The sequence below is a fragment of the Salvelinus fontinalis genome, unplaced genomic scaffold, assembly GCF_029448725.1.
Source record: "Salvelinus fontinalis isolate EN_2023a unplaced genomic scaffold, ASM2944872v1 scaffold_1219, whole genome shotgun sequence".
Lineage (NCBI taxonomy): Eukaryota > Metazoa > Chordata > Actinopteri > Salmoniformes > Salmonidae > Salvelinus > Salvelinus fontinalis.
This window is the reverse complement of record NW_026601428.1, coordinates 1-22,696: the sequence shown is the minus strand read 5'-3', so window position 1 is coordinate 22,696 and position 22,696 is coordinate 1. Positions and strand designations below refer to the sequence as shown.

Genomic DNA, 22,696 nt, shown 5'->3' with positions numbered 1-22,696 from the left:
TGATGGCCTTGAGATAGAAGCTGTTTTTCAGTCTCTCGGTCCCTGCTTTGATGCACCTGTACTGACCTCGCCTTCTGGATGATAGCGGGGTGAACAGGCAGTGGCTTGGGTGGTTGTTGTCCTTGATGATCTTTATGGCCTTCCTGTGACATCGGGTGGTGTAGGTGTCCTGGAGGGCAGGTAGTTTGCCCCTGGTGATGCGTTCTGCAGACCTCACTACCCTCTGGAGAGCCTTACGGTTGTGGGCGGAGCAGTTGCCGTACCAGGCGGTGATACAGCCCGACAGGATGCTCTCGATTGTGCATCTGTAGAAGTTTGTGAGTGCTTTTGGTGACAAGCCGAATTTCTTCAGCCTCCTGAGGTTGAAGAGGCGCTGCTGCGCCTTCTTCACAACGCTGTCTGTGTGGGTGGACCAGTTCAGTTTGTCCGTGATGTGTACACCGAGGAACTTAAAACTTTCCACCTTCTCCACTACTGACCCGTCGATGTGGATAGGGGGGTGCTCCCTCTGCTGTTTCCTGAAGTCCACAATCATCTCCTTTGTTTTGTTGACGTTGAGTATGAGGTTATTTTCCTGACACCACACTCCGAGGGCCCTCACCTCCTCCCTGTAGGCCGTCTCGTCGTTGTTGGTGATCAAGCCTACCACTGTAGTGTCATCCGCAAACTTGATGATTGAGTTGGAGGCGTGCATGGCCACGCAGTCGTGGGTGAACAGGGAGTACAGGAGAGGGCTCAGAACGCACCCTTGTGGGGCCCCAGTGTTGAGGATCAGCGGGGTGGAGATGTTGTTACCTACCCTCACCACCTGGGGGCGGCCCGTCAGGAAGTCCAGGACCCAGTTGCACAGGGCGGGGTCGAGACCCAGGGTCTCGAGCTTGATGACGAGTTTGGAGGGTACTATGGTGTTAAATGCTGAGCTGTAATCGATGAACAGCATTCTCACATGGGTATTCCTCTTGTCCAGATGGGTTAGGGCAGTGTGCAGTGTGGTTGCGATTGCGTCGTCTGTGGACCTATTGGGTCGGTAAGCAAATTGGAGTGGGTCTAGGGTGTCCGGTAGGGTGGAGGTGATATGGTCCTTGACTAGTCTCTCAAAGCACTTCATGATGACGGAAGTGAGTGCTACGGGGCGGTAGTCGTTTAGCTCAGTTACCTTAACTTTCTTGGGAACAGGAACAATGGTGGCCCTCTTGAAGCATGTGGGAACAGCAGACTGGGATAAGGATTGATTGAATATGTCCGTAAACACACCAGCCAGCTGGTCTGCGCATGCTCTGAGGACGCGGCTGGGAATGCCGTCTGGGCCTGCAGCCTTGCGAGGGTTAACACGTTTAAATGTTTTACTCACCTCGGCTGCAGTGAAAGAGAGCCCGCAGGTTTTGGTAGGGGGCCGTGTCAGTGGCACTGTATTGTCCTCAAAGCGGGCAAAAAAGTTGTTTAGCCTGTCTGGGAGCAAGACATCCTGGTCCTCGACGGGGCTGGTTTTCTTTTTGTAGTCCGTGATTGACTGTAGACCCTGCCACATACCTCTTGTGTCTGAGCTGTTGAATTTCGACTCGATTTTGTCTCTGTACTGAGACTTAGCCTGTTTGATTGCCTTGCGGAGAGAATAGCTACACTGTTTGTATTCGGTCATGCTTCCGGTCACCTTGCCCTGGTTAAAAGCAGTGGTTCGCGCTTTCAGTTTCACGCGAATGCTGCCGTCAATCCACGGTTTCTGGTTTGGGAATGTTTTTATCGTTGCTGTGGGTACGACATCGTCAATGCACTTCCTAATGAACTCGCTCACCGAATCAGCATATTCGTCAATATTGTTGTTGGACGCGATGCGGAACATATTCCAATCCGCGTGATCGAAGCAGTCTTGAAGCGTGTATTCAGATTGGTCGGACCAGCGTTGAACAGACCTGAGCGCGGGAGCTTGTTGTTTGAGTTTTTGTTTGTAGGCTGGAATCAACAAAATGGAGTCGTGGTCAGCTTTTCCGAAAGGGGGGCGGGGGAGGGCCTTATAAGCGTCGCGGAAATTAGTATAACAATGGTCTAGTGTTTTTCCAGCCCTGGTAGCACAATCGATATGCTGATAGAATTTAGGGAGTTTTGTTTTTAGATTAGCCTTGTTAAAATCCCCAGCTACGATGAATGCAGCCTCAGGGTGTGTGGTTTCCAGTTTACAAAGAGTCAGATAAAGTTCGTTCAGGGCCATCGATGTGTCTGCTTGGGGGGGAATGTATACGGCTGTGATTATGATTGACGAGAATTCCCTTGGTAGATAATGCGGTCGACATTTGATTGTGAGGAGTTCTAGATCAGGTGAACAGAACGACTTGAGTTCTTGTGTGTTGTTATGATGATCACACCACTTCTCGTTAATCATAAGGCATACCCCCCCGCCCCTCTTCTTCCTGGAAAGATGTTTGTTTCTGTCGGCGCGATGCATGAAGAAACCAGCTGGCTGCACCGACTCCGTTAGCGTCCCTTGAGTTAGCCATGTTTCCGTGAAGCAGAGCACGTTGCAATCCCTGATGTCTCTCTGGAATGCTACCCGTGCTCGGATTTCATCAACCTTATTGTCAAGAGACTGGACATTGGCGAGTAGTATGCTAGGGAGTGGAGCGCGATGTGCCCGTCTCCGAAGCCTGACCACGAGACCGCCACGTTTTCCCCTTTTTCGGCGTCGCACAGGGTCGCCGGCTGGGATCAGATCCATTGTATTGTGTGGAAGGCAAAACACTGGATCCGTTTCGGGAAAGTCATATTCCTGGTAGGAACGATGATGAGTTGACGTTAATCGTATATTCAGTAGTTCCTCCCGACTGTATGTAATGAAACCTAAGATTACCCGGGGTACCGATGTAAGAAATAACACGTAAAAAAACAAAATACTGCATATTTTCCAAGGAACACGAAGCGAGGCAGCCATCTCTTTTCGGCGCCGGAACTGTATAGGACATGGCGTCTGTACTGTATAGGACATGGCGTCTCCTGCCACACTGTTTCATGGAATTGTATGTTTGTTGTAGCTACCGTTTTATTGCACAGTCTATTTTTAACCCTTGAGTTTGGTTATATGATCGTCAAGCCTATTCAAACGATTAGGGGACAGGACCAGGATCTATAACGTAGGACAATGTCACTTGTACAGCGTATTGGCAATTAAAAACTGTGTTAGCACAGAAACCCCGGGTTCATTTGATGTAGAACAGGGTAGGCAACTAGATCGGGGGGCCGGAACATACAGTAATTATATTTATACACTGCAAATTGACCACATCTAAGCCCAAAAAGTGATTTGTATTTGAAAATAACAATTTTATATGTTGATTACATTGAGACACGATCAGGTCTCTTTTTAAAAATTATTCATAGGAATACTTGGGAACAGATTTCCTAAATTAAACACATGTTTAGCTGAATTCTTGACTTCAGTCTTTTTTGACCGAAAACAAAAAAAGTTATAACTTTGGGGGACCCCAAAAAAACACTTGAAGGACGGTTTTTGCTCGCGGGTTGTCTATTGCTGACCTCGATGTAGAAGGTATTGGCCATGTTTGAGAGCATCAATTCTGCTGAGTCGCTGATCATTGACTGATCTACAAATCATAATGAGTAGTTATTTACAAGGTGATTTGCAGATCACTGACAGAGTAGATCACTGACTTAACAAAATGCTTTGAAATGTGGTTTCATGGTCAATTACAGTAGGGTTATTTTACAGGGTTACTTTAGTATTGCTAGCAGGAGTATTACAACTACACTGTAAAATAACCCACTATTGCACACATTAACCATGTAATGTTCTCTTCATAACCAAAATGTCAGATGAACTTAGAACTTTAACAAACCTACATATTCTTATTTTTCCACTGTGGGAAATGCTTTAATTAGGTCATTTCAGGTTAAGGGTTTGGGACAACTCTATATTAAATATATTTGTTTCAGCACTTTTGTACACTTATTGAAAGTTCGAATTTTGTTTAATAGAGTATGGTTCAACAAAAATCTCTTTGTATTTGTCTCATGACACCTAGTGTTAATTTGAGTGAACTGCAAGTATATTTGAACACACTCTTTTTCCCATCTGTATGCTGTTCAGCATGTCTTTAAAGTTTTCAGTAAAATTGGATTCTTGACATTTGTATTATTAGTTAAAATTAAACTTTGTGAAAAAATAAACAAATTAACTGAAATCCTAAATCCTCTGCCCTCAAGTGGTCGAGAAAAAGCTAGGTTTTAAATGTGACATTCTCACATTTTATTTTTATTTTGAGGAATAACTTAAAAAATAAAAAGGCATTCCAAAAACTAGCCAGCTTCTGGCAACATCCTTAAAACTAACTTCAGGAGCTATGGGACCCTGAAAGTAAGCCATTGGCATTTGGGTCACTTAAAACATTCCTTAACTTGAATTTTTTTTTAAAGAAGAGGAATAACTAAACTTTGCCCAATTTAAAGAAAGAAGGAGGCTTACTTCAAGGGTTTGTGGATTAAGGAAGGGAGGAAAAAGGGATAAACACTGTCCTTTCTCACACATGTGTTTTGGATTTATATTAGTAACAACCTCATTCACAGGCTAATTGCTAATGAGATACAGCTGGTAGATTAACCTTCTCCCCTTGTTCAATTGATAATGAACACTCCCACTGGGCACAAACATAATATTAAAATCTAGTTTTGATTTACAATTGGTTGAGTTGTCAATGTCAAATCAACAAAAACAATTCACCATGTCATTGGATTTAGGTTCAAAGTTGGGTGGGGAGAAAAATAAATGTTTCCAAGTTGATTCAACGTCATCGCATAGATTTTTGGTGTCGAAATGACGTGGGAACAACATTGATTTAACCAGTTTTTGACCAGTGGGTTATTAGTTACACGATCATATTTTCATTCATAAGCAGTCAGTAATCCATCAGTTCTGTATTATACGCTACATGATGTTACCCTATTTGTATATGCTTGGGGACACACATTGGACTATGTTTATTTATTCGGATCTCTCTTTTAGCCCACCAAGGGCTAGCCTTGCCAGAGTCCTTTATGTGTGTCAGAAATGTTTGGAAATAGTATAGAGCAGGGGTCATCAACTCTTACTCCACGAGATCCGGAGCCTGGTGGTTTTCTGTTCTACCTAATAATTAATTGTGCACACCTGGTGTCCCAGATCTAAATCAGTATCTGATTAGAAGGGAACAATTTTAAAAATCCAGTGGAACTGGCTTCCAGGTCCAGAGTTGAGTTGGTGTGGTATAGAGTATGGAAATGTACTATTGATAAAAATACATCCTAAGATTGAAATGTTCTCTTGTGTGATATCAAAAAGTACTTCCAAGAGGTCTGGACCTTAAGACCTTAGAGGCCCAAATGACGCTTACGCTGCCGGGCTGCTAGTTCAAGCCCAGGCCCCCTCCCACCTTGGATTCCAAAGTGTCCAAGGCCTTCATTGGAAGTCCAACACCCACCCTATTTGTTTTGGGGATTGCAAGTGGGCCCCTTTTCCTGATTTTGATACTTTTTCAAGCTTCAATCATAGCTCTTCCCCCTTCATTCGCTACAAAAGTAACACCCTTTTTTTAAGAGCATCTCACGGTTGCTTGCCAAGGGGGCCTGCATCCTAAACAAGTTGACTGTATAAGTATCACTTCAGGGGTACTCGTAGGGGTAGCCTACCCGATTCTGACCAACCACTGACCAAGGAGCATTACATGGTCAGTGATTGGACATCTTTCCATAATTACACAGAACTTTTTGTTTGCTATTGTGAAAAAATGAGACCCTGAAGCAAATGTATATTTATGAGTCAATATTGGACCACCACCTAACTAACCAAGATGACTGTGGATATCGGTGCTGATTGGTTCGATCGTTTTGGTCTTACTCGTGACCATATTGACCAGCGTCTTCACCTGGCAGTTCCTCAGCAGCTCTGCACAGATGGACCCAGATGAAGCCAATACCAGGGATAAGTCAAAGCTACCCGTTACTGGGCAGTGCTCTGTCATTTAAAGGTAATGCGAGAGGTTAGGTGTATATATATATTTTTTTTTATATAAGAATATTGAGTATTTTGAAGAGGGTGTGCTTTTTATCAATTTAGCACTGGGGAACTTCTAACCATGAAGACTTCAATTATGCCATCCATAATATCTTTAGGAACTACTTTGTAGCATTAAAGAAAGAAAATTAATCAATTGATTCAAAAGATATGTGAATACAATATCCAATTTGAACGGTGAATCACTTCAATCTGTTTGTCCCAAATGTCCTAGAAATGAGGCTGTTCTCATTAACACAATATATTGTTTGCATTGTTGCTGTATGGAGATTCGTTGCACGGCAACTTATTCAGACCTGGTGTGACTGTTAAATATTTTGGAGGGCCCCCCACTTTAAAGATGCAATCTGCAGTTTATACAACAACAAAGCGGTCAAGCTGGCACTGTTTTGGTAAAAATCTGATTGGGCTGGAAAATGTAACCACTCAACTTTAGAGACATAGCTATGGATTCAAGGACTGACCATCCATGATATAAAAATTATAGTTTTAACCATGTTTTGGTTTATAACTGGCTGTGAATTAAACGTTGCTGTGTTATCATAGGGAGTTACCATCTGAGTGTGTGTGCACGTGTATCTATACCTGTCTGTGTCTGTGTGCATGTTTACATTTGTATTTTACATTTTAGTCCTTTAGCAGAACGACTTACAATAAATAGCGAGTGCATACATTTTCATACTTTTTTTGTCCTGTGTACTACATGTGCGTGCATGACAGTACAAAATACTATCCCTTGAACATCCAGGTTTACCTCTTACCCCCTCCCAACTGGTTAATCATTCATAACTAGAGGCCAGAGAATCAGGGAAAAGTGGGGAACAGGTCAGGATTAAAGTCCACCTGATATGAGGTGTAGCCAGCAGGTCTCAGACATTCATTCGGAGGTTGTTAAGGCCACGTACTACCCAGAGATGGCGATAGTTTTGGGGGCTTACACGTTGGGGCTGCTGGGGATGAGCCTCTTCGTTTCAATGCTGACCTACGCCACCTACCAGCTACTCAGCAGTTATCTGTATAAATGGAGGGAGATGAAGCCCATACCAGAGATTGAAGGCACATACCCCCTCATAGGGAACGCACTGCAGTTCAAATCCAACGCCGGAGGTGAGAGAGGAGAGGTTATGAGGGGGGGGGGGGGGGAGACGAGAAGGGTATTTTGAAGAGGGGTTGCTTTTATTAGTTTAACATTTGGGTTCAAACCATGATGACATAAATGATGCCAGCCTTTCCATAATAACTTTAAGAAGTACTTGTTAACACAAGAAAGAAAATTAATCAATTGATTCAAAAGATATGTGAATACAATATCCAATTTGAACGGTGAATCACTTCAATCTGTTTGTCCCAAATGTCCTAGAAATGAGGCTGTTCTCATTAACACAATATATTGTTTGCATTGTTGCTGTATGGAGATTCGTTGCACGGCAACTTATTCAGACCTGGTGTGACTGTTAAATATTTTGGAGGGCCCCCCACTTTAAAGATGCAATCTGCAGTTTATACAACAACAAAGCGGTCAAGCTGGCACTGTTTTGGTAAAAATCTGATTGGGCTGGAAAATGTAACCACTCAACTTTAGAGACATAGCTATGGATTCAAGGACTGACCATCCATGATATAAAAATTATAGTTTTAACCATGTTTTGGTTTATAACTGGCTGTGAATTAAACGTTGCTGTGTTATCATAGGGAGTTACCATCTGAGTGTGTGTGCACGTGTATCTATACCTGTCTGTGTCTGTGTGCATGTTTACATTTGTATTTTACATTTTAGTCTTTTAGCAGAACGACTTACAATAAATAGCGAGTGCATACATTTTCATACTTTTTTTGTCCTGTGTACTACATGTGCGTGCATGACAGTACAAAATACTATCCCTTGATGAACATCCAGGTTTACCTCTTACCCCCTCCCAACTGGTTAATCATTCATAACTAGAGGCCGGGATATCAGGGAAAAGTGGGGAACAGGTCAGGATTAAAGTCCACCTGATATGAGGTGTAGCCAGCAGGTCTCAGACATTCATTCGGAGGTTGTTAAGGCCACGTACTACCCAGAGATGGCGATAGTTTTGGGGGCTTACACGTTGGGGCTGCTGGGGATGAGCCTCTTCGTTTCAATGCTGACCTACGCCACCTACCAGCTACTCAGCAGTTATCTGTATAAATGGAGGGAGATGAAGCCCATACCAGAGATTGAAGGCACATACCCCCTCATAGGGAACGCACTGCAGTTCAAATCCAACGCCGGAGGTGAGAGAGGAGAGGTTATGAGGGGGGGGAGACGAGAAGGGTATTTTGAAAAGGGGTTGCTTTTATTAGTTTAACATTTGGGTTCAAACCATGATGACATAAATGATGCCAGCCTTTCCATAATAACTTTAAGAAGTACTTGTTAACACAAGAGAAAATAAATCCATTGATTCAAAAGATTTGTGAATCAAATTTCCCATTTGAACGGTGAATCCTGTTAATCTGTCCTAGAAATGAGACTAGTTATAAACCCAATATATTGCCTGCATTGTTGCTGTACTGAGACTCGTGTAAATGTGACCGTCTTCACAATCCATGCGGCGCATCACAACAACAATGATCACGCTACACATTAGTAACTTCTTCTGTGGTTTATCTTCTTCCGTTCCTGATACCGCACGGCAAAGCAATGCACAAGTTGGAAAAACTCCAATGCATACAACACTGCACTGCATCCTTGTCTGGCAGATGAGTCGCAACTGTGCGAATTTGCCTCCCATTGGAATGAATGGACTTCTGCTGGAACACATACAGTTTGACACAACTGGTGTGCACGAGGCTTGTAAGCCTCATTCACATTATGTCTGAGCAGTCCATTGCGTTGCGCCGGATGTCATTCATTTCAATGGGGTCCGTTCGCAATGGAGTGGTATCACAGCAGCAACATTGTGCTATCTCAGCGCCCCCTTGCGTTGAAGGCTCTGTTGCGAAACGGATTCTGCATACGATTCTTTTTTCCCCAACTTTGTGTCGTCTTTAGCGCAGCCAGAGTCTGTCAATAGAACAGGAAATTACCAAACCACAGAAGAAGATGAAAATATGTGGTTTTCGGTGATGGCTTTATGGGATAGCTAGCAACTTGTAAACAATTACCCATTCCTATAAGTGAATAATATTTTAATAGTAATGTTAAATAATACACAGTGGCTGTTAACCAATTATATTACATGACTGTTGCCTCTCATTTAAGTTTATTGTGATGGTACTGACATTTGTTTTTGATAATTATTAAGTGGAGGTTGCTAGCTACAGTATCGTCAACCTAGCCTTGCTTTTAGCTAGCTAGCTAATATGTACGCTAGCGTGACTAGCTAGAAGTTAGAGAAACAAGTTGAGAAAAAGTAACTTGACAAAACATGTTTTATTATCACCTGAAACAATATGTTTATCCTGTCTTGAATGAAAAGGTCATATTTTGCAATCTCCCAAAATAAATGTGATCTCTGACGAGAGACTAGCCTCCATCTTGTCTTGCGTTGTGAAACCCTATGCTCTCCGTCCAGTAGCAGGACGAGACTGCGTGAAAACGAAGTATGGCGTAATGAGATGTATACGGGGCATTAGACCTTGTGACTGTGAAATACATTAGAGGGCCCAACGTTACGGGCAAGGAATGGGCAACCAACTATTAAAGCTATGGTTTGAAAAGCTACTATTAAAAAGCTACTATTAAAGCTATGTTTTTTTCTTCTTCTATAACTTCATAAAGAGGAAGCATCGATCTAGATTCTAGAGAATTATAAATGTGCAGGGCAGCATTGTAAGCAACATCTAAAATGAATCTTTCCAAGTGAAACATCACAAATGTATTCAATATTTGTCAGTATGTGTGTTTGTTTGCACATTTAAGTGTTTCTGTGTGTATGCATGTGCATGACAAACAGGTCAGGATTAAAGTCCACCTGACATTAGGTGAAGCCAGCAGGTCTCAGACATCCAGTTGGAGGATGTTTATGCCACGTACTACCCAGAGATGGTGATCGTTTTGGGGGCTTACAATTTGGAACTGGGGGTGAGCCTCTTCTTTGCAATGCTGACCTACGTCACCTACCAGCTACTCAGCATTTACCTGTATAAATGGTGGGAGATGAAGTCCATATAGGAGATTGAAGGCACATACCCCCTCATAGGGATTTCACTGCAGTTCAACGCCGGAATTGAGAGTGGAGAGGAGACGTGGGAAGAGAGTAGCGAGGAGACGGGAAGAGAGAGGAGAGGACAGTAGTTTAGGGAGGGGAGATTCGAACACTCACTCAATCATTCAGTCATTCATTGCTCTCCCAATCTACCTACATACAGTTGAAGTCGGAAGTTTACATACACCTTAGCCAAATACATTTAAACTCGTTTTTTCACAATTCCTGACATTTAATCAGAGCAAAAATTCCCTGTTTTAGGTCAGTTAGGATCACCGGTTTATTTTAAAATGTAAAATGTCAGAATAATAGTAGAGAGAATTATTTATTTCAACTTTTATTTATTTCATCATATTCCCAGTGGGTCAGAAGTTTACATACACCCAATTAGTATTTGGTAGCATTGCCTTTAAATTGTTTAACTTGGGTCAAATGTTTTGGGTAGCCTTCCACAAGCTTCCCACAATAAGTTGGGTGAATTCTGGCCCATTCCTCCTGACAGAGCTGGTGTAACTGAGTCAGGTTTGTTGGCCTCCTTGCTCGCACACACTTTTTTAGTTCTGCCCACAAATTGTCTATAGGATTGAGGTCAGGGCTTTGTGATGGCCACTCCAATACCTTGACTTTGTTGTCCTTAAGCCATTTTGCCACAACTTTGGAAGTATGCTTGGGGTCATTGTCCATTTGGAAGACCCATTTGCGACCAAGCTTTAACTTCCTGACTGATGTCTTGAGATGTTGTTTCAATATATCCACATAATTTTCCTGTCTCACGATGCCATCAATTTTGTGAAGTGCACCAGTCCCTCCTGCAGCAAAGCACCCCCACAACATGATGCTGCCACCCCCGTGCTTCACGGTTGAGATGGTGTTCCTCGGCTTGCAAGCCTCCCCCTTTTTCCTTCAAACATAACGATGGTCATTATGGCCAAACGGTTCTATTTTTGTTTCATCAGACCTGAGGACATCTCTCCAAAATGTATGATCTTTGTCCCCATGTGCAGTTGCAAACCGTAGTCTGGCTTTTTTTATGGTGGCTTGGGAGCAGTGGCTTCTTCCTTGCTGAGTGGCCTTTCAGGTTATGTCGATATTGGACTCGTTTTACTGTGGATATAGATACTTTTGTACCTGTTTCCTCCAGCATCTTCACAAGGTCCTTTGCTGTTGTTCTGGGATTGATTTGCACTTTTCGCACCAAAGTACATTCATCTCTAGGAGACAGAACGTGTCTCCTTCCTGATCGGTATGACGGCTGCGTGGTCCAATGGTGTTTACACTTGCGTACTATTGTTTGTACAGACGAACGTGGTACGTTCAGGCGTTTGGAAATTAATCCCAATGATGAACCAGACTTGTGGAGGTCTACAATTTTTTTTCTGAGGTCTTGGCTGATTTCTTTTGATTTTCCCATGATGTCAAGCAAAGAGGCACAGAGTTTGAAGGTAGGCTTTGAAATACATCCACAGGTACACCTCCGATTGACTCAAATTATGTCAATTAGCCTATCAGAAGCTTCTAAAGCCATGACATCATTTTCTGGAATTTTCTAAGTTGTTTAAAGGCACAGTCAACTTAGTGTATGTAAACTTCTGACCCACTGGAATTGTGATACAGCGAATTATAAGTGAAATATTCTGTCTGTAAACAATTGTTGGAAAAATTACTTGTGTCATGCACAAAGTAGATGTCTTAACCGACTTGCCAAAACTATAGTTTGTTAACAAGAAATGTGTGGAGTGGCTGAAAAACGATTTTTAATGACTCCAACCTAAGTGTATGTAAACTTCCGACTTCAACTGTATGTATCTACTATCTACCTCAGATAGTCAGAAGCTTGAACTAGTGAATGACTTCAGAGTTCTCTTTCTTTGGTTTCAGATTTCTTCCGTCAAGTCATTGGCTACACAGAGCAGTTCAGGGACTCCCCACTGTTGAAGATTTGGATCGGACCCGTACCCTTACTCCTTCTGTTCCATGCAGAAACCATTGAGGTAGGCTATTAAATCAAAGAATTGACTTGAATCAACTTGATGCATAACACCTGAATGTTTTACAAAGTGTTTACACATGGTGAAACATACAAGTTGGTGTCACACTTGTTTTGAAACCTCAACATTTCTGCCTACTGAACACTACATCGTTTCACTCCGGAGATGGAAATCTACTCTCCATAAATAAGGTGGTAATTACACCACATACAGGTAGCCTGACAACCGATATATGGTTACTGCTATCAAATATCAAACCCTTCTGGCCTGCTGTATTGGGTTTAAGCGTGCCAATGCAAACATGGACTGTATTGAACACTAAATCAAATCAACGTATTTGTCACGTGCCGAATACAACCTTACAGTGAAATGCTTACTTACAAGCTCTTAACCAACAATGCAGTTTTAAGAAAATACCCCCCAAAAAGTAAGAGAAGAATAACAAATAATTACTGATCAGCAGTAAAAAACAATGGCGTGGCTATACAATACTAGAGTTGAATTTTCCATAAAAACATAATTTACTAAAGCAAAAATAATTAACTTTAACAATTATTTTTATAAGTAGTTGGGGTTTTAAGTTTTTATGCATTTGCTGTTAACTGTCTGTTGATGATGCCATGCCAATGACCAACGTTCCCTCAGAGAAATAAATCAACTATATTCGATTCTATTTTCTGTTTGATTCTCTATTTGATTCTGTTTATTCTATTCGATTCTGTAGACGGTTCTTAACAACCCTGTTCATATGGACAAGGCCTATGCTTACAAGTTCCTGCACCCTTGGCTCGGCACTGGTCTACTAACCAGGTGGGTGTTTCAAAACAGATCTCATTTGAGAAAGATCAAACGTATATATGCATTTGAGACAACGGAAAATATGTATTATAACGCAAGATAGGAACTTGGAATTCTTAGATAAGCCTTTGACAATTCTTGGGAAAACACTTCCTTTTTTTTTATGACAAAGAACAATACATTCTGAGAAACGGCAATACTTTCCAGTCAACACATTTCCTCCATATTTTCTGAACTCCATCGTTTGTCTATCTCTCACACGGTCTCTCTCTGTGTCACTTGTTCTGCATCTCCCTCTCTCTTCCTCCCCTCCCTTTATTTGTCTGTCTGCCTCACCCTTTCTTTGTCGCCCTCCCTCTCTTTTTCTCTCTGTCCCCCTCACCCCTCTGTCTCTGTCTTCCTCTATTTCTCCCCCCTTCCCTCGCTCCCCACCTCCCTCTCCCCAGCACGGGGGACAAGTGGCGGCGGCGGCGGAAGTTGCTCACCCCCACCTTCCACTTCTCCATCCTGACGGAGTTCCTGGAGGTGATGAACGAGCAGGCCGAGGTGCTGGTGGAGAAGCTGGACAAGGAGGCAGGCAAGGGCCCCTTCAACTGCTTCAACCACGTCACCCTCTGTGCCCTCGACATCATCTGTGGTGGGTCCGGGTCTGGATGTGGGGTGTTTCTAGTGGGTCCAAAGGCTCATTGGGTTAAAAAGATTTCCCATTCTTGTGGCCATATAAAATCAACAAAAAATATACAGTGGGGAGAACAAGTATTTGATACACTGCCGATTTTGCAGGTTTTCCTACTTACAAAGCATGTAGAGGTCTGTAATTTTTATCATAGGTACACTTCAACTGTGAGAGACGGAATCTAAAACAAAAATCCAGAAAATCACATTGTATGATTTTTAAGTAATTCATTTGCATTTTATTGCATGACATAAGTATTTGATCACCTACCAACCAGTAAGAATTCCGGCTCTCACAGACCTGTTAGTTTTTCTTTAAGAAGCCCTCCTGTTCTCCACTCATTACCTGTATTAACTGCACCTGTTTGAACTCGTTACCTGTATAAAAGACACCTGTCCACACACTCAATCAAACAGACTCCAACCTCTCCACAATGGCCAAGACCAGAGAGCTGTGTAAGGACATCAGGGATAAAATTGTAGACCTGCACAAGGCTGGGATGGGCTACAGGACAATAGGCAAGCAGCTTGGTGAGAAGGCAACAACTGTTGGCGCAATTATTAGAAAATAGAAGAAAATGGAAGAAGTTCAAGATGATGGTCAATCACCCTCGGTCTGGGGCTCCATGCAAGATCTCACCTTGTGGGGCATCAATGATCATGAGGAAGGTGAGGGATCAGCCCAGAACTACACGGCAGGACCTGGTCAATGACCTGAAGAGAGCTGGGACCACAGTCTCAAAGAAAACCATTAGTAACACACTACGCCGTCATGGATTAAAATCCTGCAGCGCACACAAGGTCCCCCTGCTCAAGCAGGCGCATGTCCAGGCCCGTCTGAAGTTTGCCAATGACCATCTGGATGATCCAGAGGAGGAATGGGAGAAGGTCATGTGGTCTGATGATTCAAAAATAGAGCTTTTTGGTCTAAACTCCACTCGCCGTGTTTGGAGGAAGAAGAAGGATGAGTACAACCCCAAGAACATCATCCCAACCGTGAAGCATGGAGGTGGAAACATCATTCTTTGGGGATGCTTTTCTGCAAAGGGGACAGGACGACTGCACCGTATTGAGGGGAGGATGGATGGGGCCATGTATTGCGAGATCTTAGCCAACAACCTCCTTCCCTCAGTAAGAGCATTGATGATGGGTCGTGGCTGGGTCTTCCAGCATGACAACGACCCGAAACACACAGCCAGGGCAACTAAGGAGTGGCTCCGTAAGAAGTATCTCAAGGTCCTGGAGTGGCCTAGCCAGTCTCCAGACCTGAACCCAATAGAAAATCTTTGGAGGGAGCTGAAAGTCCGTATTGCCCAGCGACAGCCCCGAAACCTGAAGGATCTGGAGAAGGTCTGTATGGAGGAGTGGGCCAAAATCCCTGCTGCAGTGTGTGCAAACCTGGTCAAGAACTACAGGAAACGTATGATCTCTGTAATTGCAAACAAAGGATTCTGTACCAAATATTAAGTTCTGCTTTTCTGATGTATCAAATACTTATGTCATGCAATAAAATGCTAATTAATTACTTAAAAATCATACAATGTGATTTTCGGGATTTTTGTTTTAGATTCCGTCTCTCACAGTTGAAGTGTACCTATGATAAAAATTACAGACCTCTACATGCTTTGTAAGTAGGAAAATCTGCAAAATCAGCAGTGTATCAAATACTTGTTCTCCCCACTGTATATCAAAATTGCTACCAATCTTGCAATAAATATCTCTGCATATGATTTTCCTTTCAGAGACTGCAATGGGGAAGAAAATCTACGCTCAGAGTAACTATGACTCAGAGTATGTCCGATGTGTGTACAAGTGAGTCCTCGTCTTGAATGCAACAAACAGATGTTGTCATGCCCGGTTTTGTTTGGAAGTAGAGGGTATTGACTGCCAACCATTGCTCACTGTCCCATCTCTCTCTCTCTCTCTCTCTCTCTCTCTCTCTCTCTCTCTCTCTCTCTCTCTCTCTCTCTCTCTCTCTCTCTCTCTCTCGTTGGTAATAGAGTGGAATCAAATTGCATCATATGAATCTAATTTTCTCTACCTTGCATCCCTCCTACTGTCCCCAGGATGAGTGACATCATCACACGGCGACAGAGGATGCCGTGGTTCTGGCCCGACTTGTTTTACAACTACTTTGGCGAGGGCTGGGAGCACAACAGGAGCCTCAAGGTCCTCCACTCCTTCACCTCCAATGTGAGTCATCAGTCAATCTAAAAGGGGCTTTCGACTACTTAGCTGCACCCAGGGATATAAGCTGTCATCCATCAGACCTCATCCATCCAGCCAAGGGCCTGTTCAGAAGGATGACCATTACAGAATGTTCAGATAGAAATGTATTGTGTAGAACATCAATGATTGTCTGTATGATAGAATGAGAAATCCTGTCAGCTCTATTCATTATATTTCTATCTGCAATGTTCAGAAACATGTCAAATGTTTTCACTGAAAACACCCCAGGTCATCTACGAGAGGGCGGAATACATCGCCTACATCGAGTCGGACAGCGAATCGGACCAGGGAATGAGGAAGAGGCGGGCCTTCCTGGACATGCTGCTGAAGACCACGGACGAGGAGGGCAACAAGCTCACCCACCAGGACATCCAGGAGGAAGTGGACACCTTCATGTTCAGGGTCAGAGGTCAAAACCACTATCACACGCTCCATGTGGAATGTGTTCCAGATTTATCATTGGTGTAATTTTTATTGCCCCCGTCTTGCAGGGTCATGACACTACAGCCGCAGCCATGAATTGGGCCATTCACCTGCTGGGCTCCCATCCAGAGGTTCAGAGGAAGGTTCAACAAGAGCTTCAGGAGGTGTTCGGTAATCCCCCCCTCTTTTTAACCCTAGAATAGCCAATTATGTGCTTTGGTAGTCACATGATATGTACCCACATGGGACTTCCTTTCCCAGACACATACATGCCGCTAGACCATGGGCTCTGCAGGAAGTACTTGGTAAAATCTAATCCCATAGTCTCCCGTCACTATACTCGCTTCTCTTATCAAATGACGTCACTTTTGGTTCTCATCCACCTTGACTCTCGTTCAAATCCTTCTCTCACAGGTCAAAGTGAGTTCAAGCACAGTGGGAAAGTGTGGAAAGTCTCACCAAAGCAAAATTATTTAATGAACTGAATTAGGTTCTGTGGCATATCAAAATTGGCTGTTGTATACAGTAATAGCCTGATTTGTGAAGAGTTTTTGGAATGTCTTCCATCCCTGCCATGGCAGACCTGGCATTCAAACAAGCATTCAAATATTACCATGACGAGTATCTCTGACAGTAGATGCGGGTTCGGTGTAGTTACTATGATCGATGACAGAAGAACATAGCATCCATTCCTGTACCCCCATTCATAGCTATGTCCGATTGCCCCATCACCACAGAACATATATAATGGGATGTAACCTGCATTCTTGTACCCCCGTGTTCAGGTGTGTCCGACCGGCCAATAAACACAGAGGACCTGAAGAAGCTGCGCTACCTGGAGTGTGTCATCAAAGAGTCCCTTCGCCTGTTCCCCTCCGTCCCCTTCTTCGCCCGCAGCATCTGTGAAGACTGCCACATCAGTGAGTGACATGAATGACACATTCTTAACCATTAATGTTTATTTCAGTCTGTCATTAATTTTCTAACTTATTTAAATTTACAGGATTAGCTATACACTACTTTTAATTAATACTAATTAATGTACATATTCACAATGGGTGGCCTGTGCCATATGGAAGAGGAACCTAAAACCTTGGTTTATTCAGCGCCTTTCCATTTCAGTCATCTTGTTTAATACTTTTTTGTGGTTGTGTTAATTAGTTAATTTATTCACATGTACATTTTGTGGACCTAATAACCTAACTTGTTTCACATTTTTATACCTGTAGATGGTTTCAAGGTTCCCAAAGGTGCCAATGCCATCATCATGCCCTACTCCCTTCACCGCGACCCGCGCCACTTCCCCCAGCCTGAAGAGTTCCGCCCGGAACGCTTCATGCCTGAAAACTGCATTGGGAGACATCCTTATGCCTTCATCCCCTTCTCTGCTGGACTCCGCAATTGCATCGGTGAGAACAGGAAACATTCAAGACATTCAACTGAATAGCGCTTAAAGTACAAACATTTTAGAACATTTGTAAATCAACATCATTCCATTTGAGATCAACGACATACGATTTGTCACGTTGCTGTAGAATATCACTCGTATTTATCAATCTCAGGCTACCTTTTATCACCTTGGAACATAGACTTTTTACGACAGTGGGCCTCTAAACGTGTGTCCGGTGAGGTTGTCATCCTCACATGCTCTCGCTACTTTAATAATGGTTACAGATTAAGGTTAAAGACAATAAGGCATTTGAAATGGTGAAAACAAAATGAACAATTTAAAAGTGTGTTCGATGAGGATGTCATCCTCACATGCTTTGGTTACATCCCTACCCCCAGGTCAGCGATTTGCCATGATGGAGGAGAAGGTGATCCTGGCGTCCATCTTGCGCTACTTCAACGTGGAGGCGTGTCAGAAGCGCGAGGACCTCCGTCCACTAGGGGAGCTCATTCTTCGCCCCGAGAAAGGCATCTGGATCAAACTTGAGAAGAGGAAGCAGCAGCACTAGATCATCTAGGGAACTGTTTGAATACTTTAAAAGAGACCATTTCTTCCTCCCTCTGGAGTAACCGCTGATCTAACACTAATTGATAGGTATAAGTAAATAGTTATAGCACAATACTGTAGTAGTTATAGCACAATACTGTAGGTTTCTACTATCCAGGCAGGAAGGAAGGAAACATTCTTAAAGTATTTCAACAGGGCCGAATAAAACCCTTAACCCATAGGCTTACATTGTGTTTCGTGTTCTCTCTGTATTACAGGAATATCAAAAACTCGCAACTGCATAACTCGCAGAAAGTTCTTGTAATCGTCATAAACAGGTTTCTGATTTCCAAAATCGTTTGACTTCAGATAGGTCTTTTTATTTTATTTATGGAGGCTGGTGGGAGGAGCTATAGGAGGACGGGCTCATTGTAATGGCTGGAATGAATTACATGGAACAGAGTCAAAGGTGGTTTCCATAGTTTTGTGTTTGATACCGTTCCATTTAATCTACTCCAGCCATTACAACGAGCCCTTCCTCCTATAGCTCCTCCCACCAGCCCCCACTGCTTCTGAGGTACAGACCATATTAACACATAACTATACCACCAAGAATACTTACCCTATCCGATAACACTTTACCACAACTTCATTTATAAGTCATGTGTTATTAACTTGAAAATGTGTTGCCACTTTAACTTGTTTTTCAAGCTCTTTGGATAGTATATTTTAATAAGAGTATTCTTATTTGTGCATTTTATTTGTTACGCTGGGGGTTTGAATTATAACATAGCCGAACTATGCCACCTTTTAATATCATAATGTCAGGTCCTCGAAGCTAAAGTCAGGGAAGGAGCATGGTAATGAACAGGCCAGACATCGTACAAAATCGGTTTTTATTTACAATCAGAAAAGATAGACAACTTTTTTTTTGCAAACATGAATGCGTCTGGGTAGACAAGCATAGCCTTGGGAAGAATGTTATGAGTTGAAATCCCCTATAATCGCATTATTAAATGCATGGAATAATTTATTATAATGGGAATCAAAAAACTCAAGGGGGGGGGGGGGGGGGGGGTGAGAAAAAGCGTTCCATGCATCTATAATCACATTTGCATAGTGGCATACAGTTAAGCAGAGGGGTTTTTAGGATTTCCCCCCCCACAAAAAAAATCAGGTTCTGGAGAAAAAAAGAACTGCAATTCTGTCATTTACATGATAAAAAAACATTATGTTAATGTCTTCTAATACCAGACAAATGACCGAAATGAGTGGCTACTCTGACAGTGAAACACTCAATCAATCAAGTTTATTTTATATAGCCCTCCGTACATCAGCTAATATCTCGAAGTGCTGTACAGACACCCAGCCTAAAACCCCAAACAGCAAGCAATGCAGGTGTAGAAGCACGGTGGCTAGGAAAAACTCCCTAGAAAGGCCAAAACCTAGAGAGGAACCAGGCTATGAGGGGTGGCCAGTCCTCTTCTGGCTGTGCCGGGTGGAGATTATAACAGAACTAAACAGAGCAATAAAAACAACCTGGACTTGAATACAAACCTATAGCCCAGGCCAATGAACAAACATACAGATTGTACAATATTAAGAGGAATACAGTATATACACTGAGTGCACAAAACATCAGGAATGCCTTCCTAATATAGTTGCACCAGCTTTCACCTTCTGCATGGCACACGCAATCCATGTCTCAATTGTCTCAAAGCTTAGAAATCCTTCTTTAACCTGTCTTCTCCACTTCATCTACACTGGTTGAAGTGGATTTAACGTGTGACATCAATAAGGGATCATAGCTTTCACCTGGATTCACCTGGTCAGTCTATTTCATGGAAAGAGCAGGTGTTCCTTTATGTTTTGTACACATAGTGTGTGTATATACATACACACATACACACACACACACACACACACACACGGTCAAAAGCTTTAGAACACCTACTCATTCAAGGTTTTTCTTTATTTTGACTTTTCTACATTGTAGAATAATAGTGAAGACTTCAAAACTATGAAATAACACATATGGAATCATATAGTAACCAAAAAAGTTTAAACAAATCAAAATATATTTTATATTTGAGATTCTTCAAAGTAGCCACCCTTGTGCATTCGGAAAGTATTCAGACGCCTTCACTTTTCCCACTTTGTTACTATACAGCCTTATTCTAAAATGGATGATATAAAACATTTTCCTCATCAATCTACACACAATACCCCATAATGATAAAGCGAAAACCTCACCTTATTTACATAAGTATTGCTATGAGACTGTCTAGCCCAAACCATGAAAAACAGCTCCAGACCATTATTCCTGAGAAGGCATTTCCTCTGATCCAGAGTCCAATGGCGGCGAGCTTTACAGCACACCAGCCGAGCTTGGCATTGTGCATGGTGATCTTAGGCTTGTGTGCGGCTGTTCGGCAATGGAACCCATTCCATGAAGTTCCCGACGAACAGTTCTTGTGATGACATTGCTTCCAGAGGCAGTTTGGAACTTGGTAGTGAGTGCTGCAACCGAGGACAGACAATTTTTACCACCTTATGCCTGCGCCATTGTTGCTCCGAGACATTTCGCCTTCAAAATAACAGCACTTACAGTTGACCTGGACAACTCTAGCAGGGCAGAAATTTGACGAACTGACTTGTTTGAAAGGTGGCATCCTATGACGGTGCCACGTTGAAAGTCACTGAGCTCTTCAGTAAGGCCATTCTACTGCCAATGTTTGTCTATGGAGATTGCATGGCTGTGCATGATTTTATACACCTGTCAGCAACGGGTGTGGCTAAAATAGCCAAATCACAAAATTTGAAGGGGTGTCCACATACCTTTGTGTGTGTGTGTGTGTGTGTGTTCCTGAGAGTATTAGCTTTCAGTGATGGGGTCATAATGTTTTGTAGCTTAAACCGTTAAGTTAGATCCACATTTCTAGGAATAAAAAAAATAAAAAACATTTTGTGACTACAGGAGGTTACTCAGGTAACCCCGGTTCTATGAACGAAGTGCAATTTTATAATCAGGCGACCCCCAAGTTTGGGAAAAACTGCAATAGCTTATCTCAAGCAAACTGACAGCCGCAACCAACCAGCTTATCTCGGCAAACTGACAGCCGCAACCAACCATAGAATTACAATCCACAGATGGCAGTTCCCATTGACAACAACGTGTTTTTTAAAATTTTACCTGTATTTAACTAGGCAAGTCAGTTAAGAACAAATTCGTATTTACAATGACGGCCTAGGAACAGTGGGTTAACTGCCTTGTTCATAACAAGCTGTTCTATATTTGCTGCATAAATTGCAACCTTCCTGACAGGAAGTGCTTACGATAAAAACTTTTTAGATGCTATTAATTCTCTGATTTTTTCTATCTGGTTTAGTATTTTTAATAAGTTTTATTGGTCTGTTCAGACAGGAGTAATATAATTTAGGGAAAAATATTTTTATTTATATACTGTCACTTTTTTGAAAATGATTTATATTTTTTCAGGGACAGCTGCAGCACCCCTACTTATGTAGACAAGGAAGAGTCTGGGTAAATCCAAAACCCAGGATAGAGGGGCTCAGTGAATGTGGTGTAGAATGTGTGAAGATGTTTCTGTTTACCAAAGGACACACTATAGAAGGACAAAGTACCAGCTGGCCAGTCAAGATACACACCAACAAAGATACAACGGTCCTGTGCAAAACAGGACCGCGGAAGAATGTGATATTGCCTCCCGCATTGTAAAAGTAATAGTCACCTTCACCAGCGCAGTTCAAACTCCAGGACTTAGTATTTTGTCCAATCCAACTGTCAGACCCCCATCCCATCCGACTCATTCCTTTGTAAGTCACTCCAATGTCAGGCTTTCCACAATCCCACATCACCTCCCAGTAATATCGAGATCCAGATAAACCTTCTCTGCAGAGAACTTGGGGATGCCATTTAAATCTGTCTGGATGGTCTTCATAATGCTGCTCCTTGTCCACCCGTGTCACCTTCCTGTTCTCCTCAGAGAGTAACAGGTGTGCGTTTGCTGTATTTGGGTCCATGGTGAGCCGACAGGCATCTGTAGACAATGGGGACACATTATCATATTCATTATCTCCAGCACCCTACCAGTGTCTACATAAATTAAACTAGTCATTTTCTATGTTCTGTAGTTAAACTAAGTGCGTTACTCTCAATGATGTAATCAGAAGTATAAAAAAAACGGTGAGTTATATTTTGCAGTAACATGGAGAGCAGGCAAACACCCTCCTACTGGCTGGAAACTTTGTGTCGTTTTTGACAATCTTTTTTTTTTATTACCCCAATGACATCAAGTTATTTTTTACTACAGGGTTTGAGCTAAATCCAGAATCAGAGTTCTTTGAGGTTCTACAGCATGTATACACTGGTATGGTTAAAGGGGCAATCTGCAGTTGC

The 22,696-nt window shown here is 42.6% G+C and overlaps 1 protein-coding gene across 1 annotated transcript; it reads left to right on the top strand.

Moving 5' to 3' along the window:
- Positions 1-8,037: 8,037 nt before the first annotated feature.
- Positions 8,038-18,523, top strand: LOC129848840 (cytochrome P450 4V2-like). Its single transcript, XM_055915930.1, has 11 exons — positions 8,038-8,311; positions 12,106-12,218; positions 12,940-13,025; positions 13,460-13,650; positions 15,431-15,500; positions 15,755-15,881; positions 16,146-16,319; positions 16,409-16,511; positions 17,126-17,260; positions 17,570-17,749; positions 18,129-18,523. Exons 1-11 carry the CDS (start codon positions 8,053-8,055, stop codon positions 18,296-18,298), a joined length of 1,608 nt encoding a protein of 535 aa, XP_055771905.1. The 5' UTR covers positions 8,038-8,052; the 3' UTR covers positions 18,299-18,523.
- Positions 18,524-22,696: the final 4,173 nt, after the last annotated feature.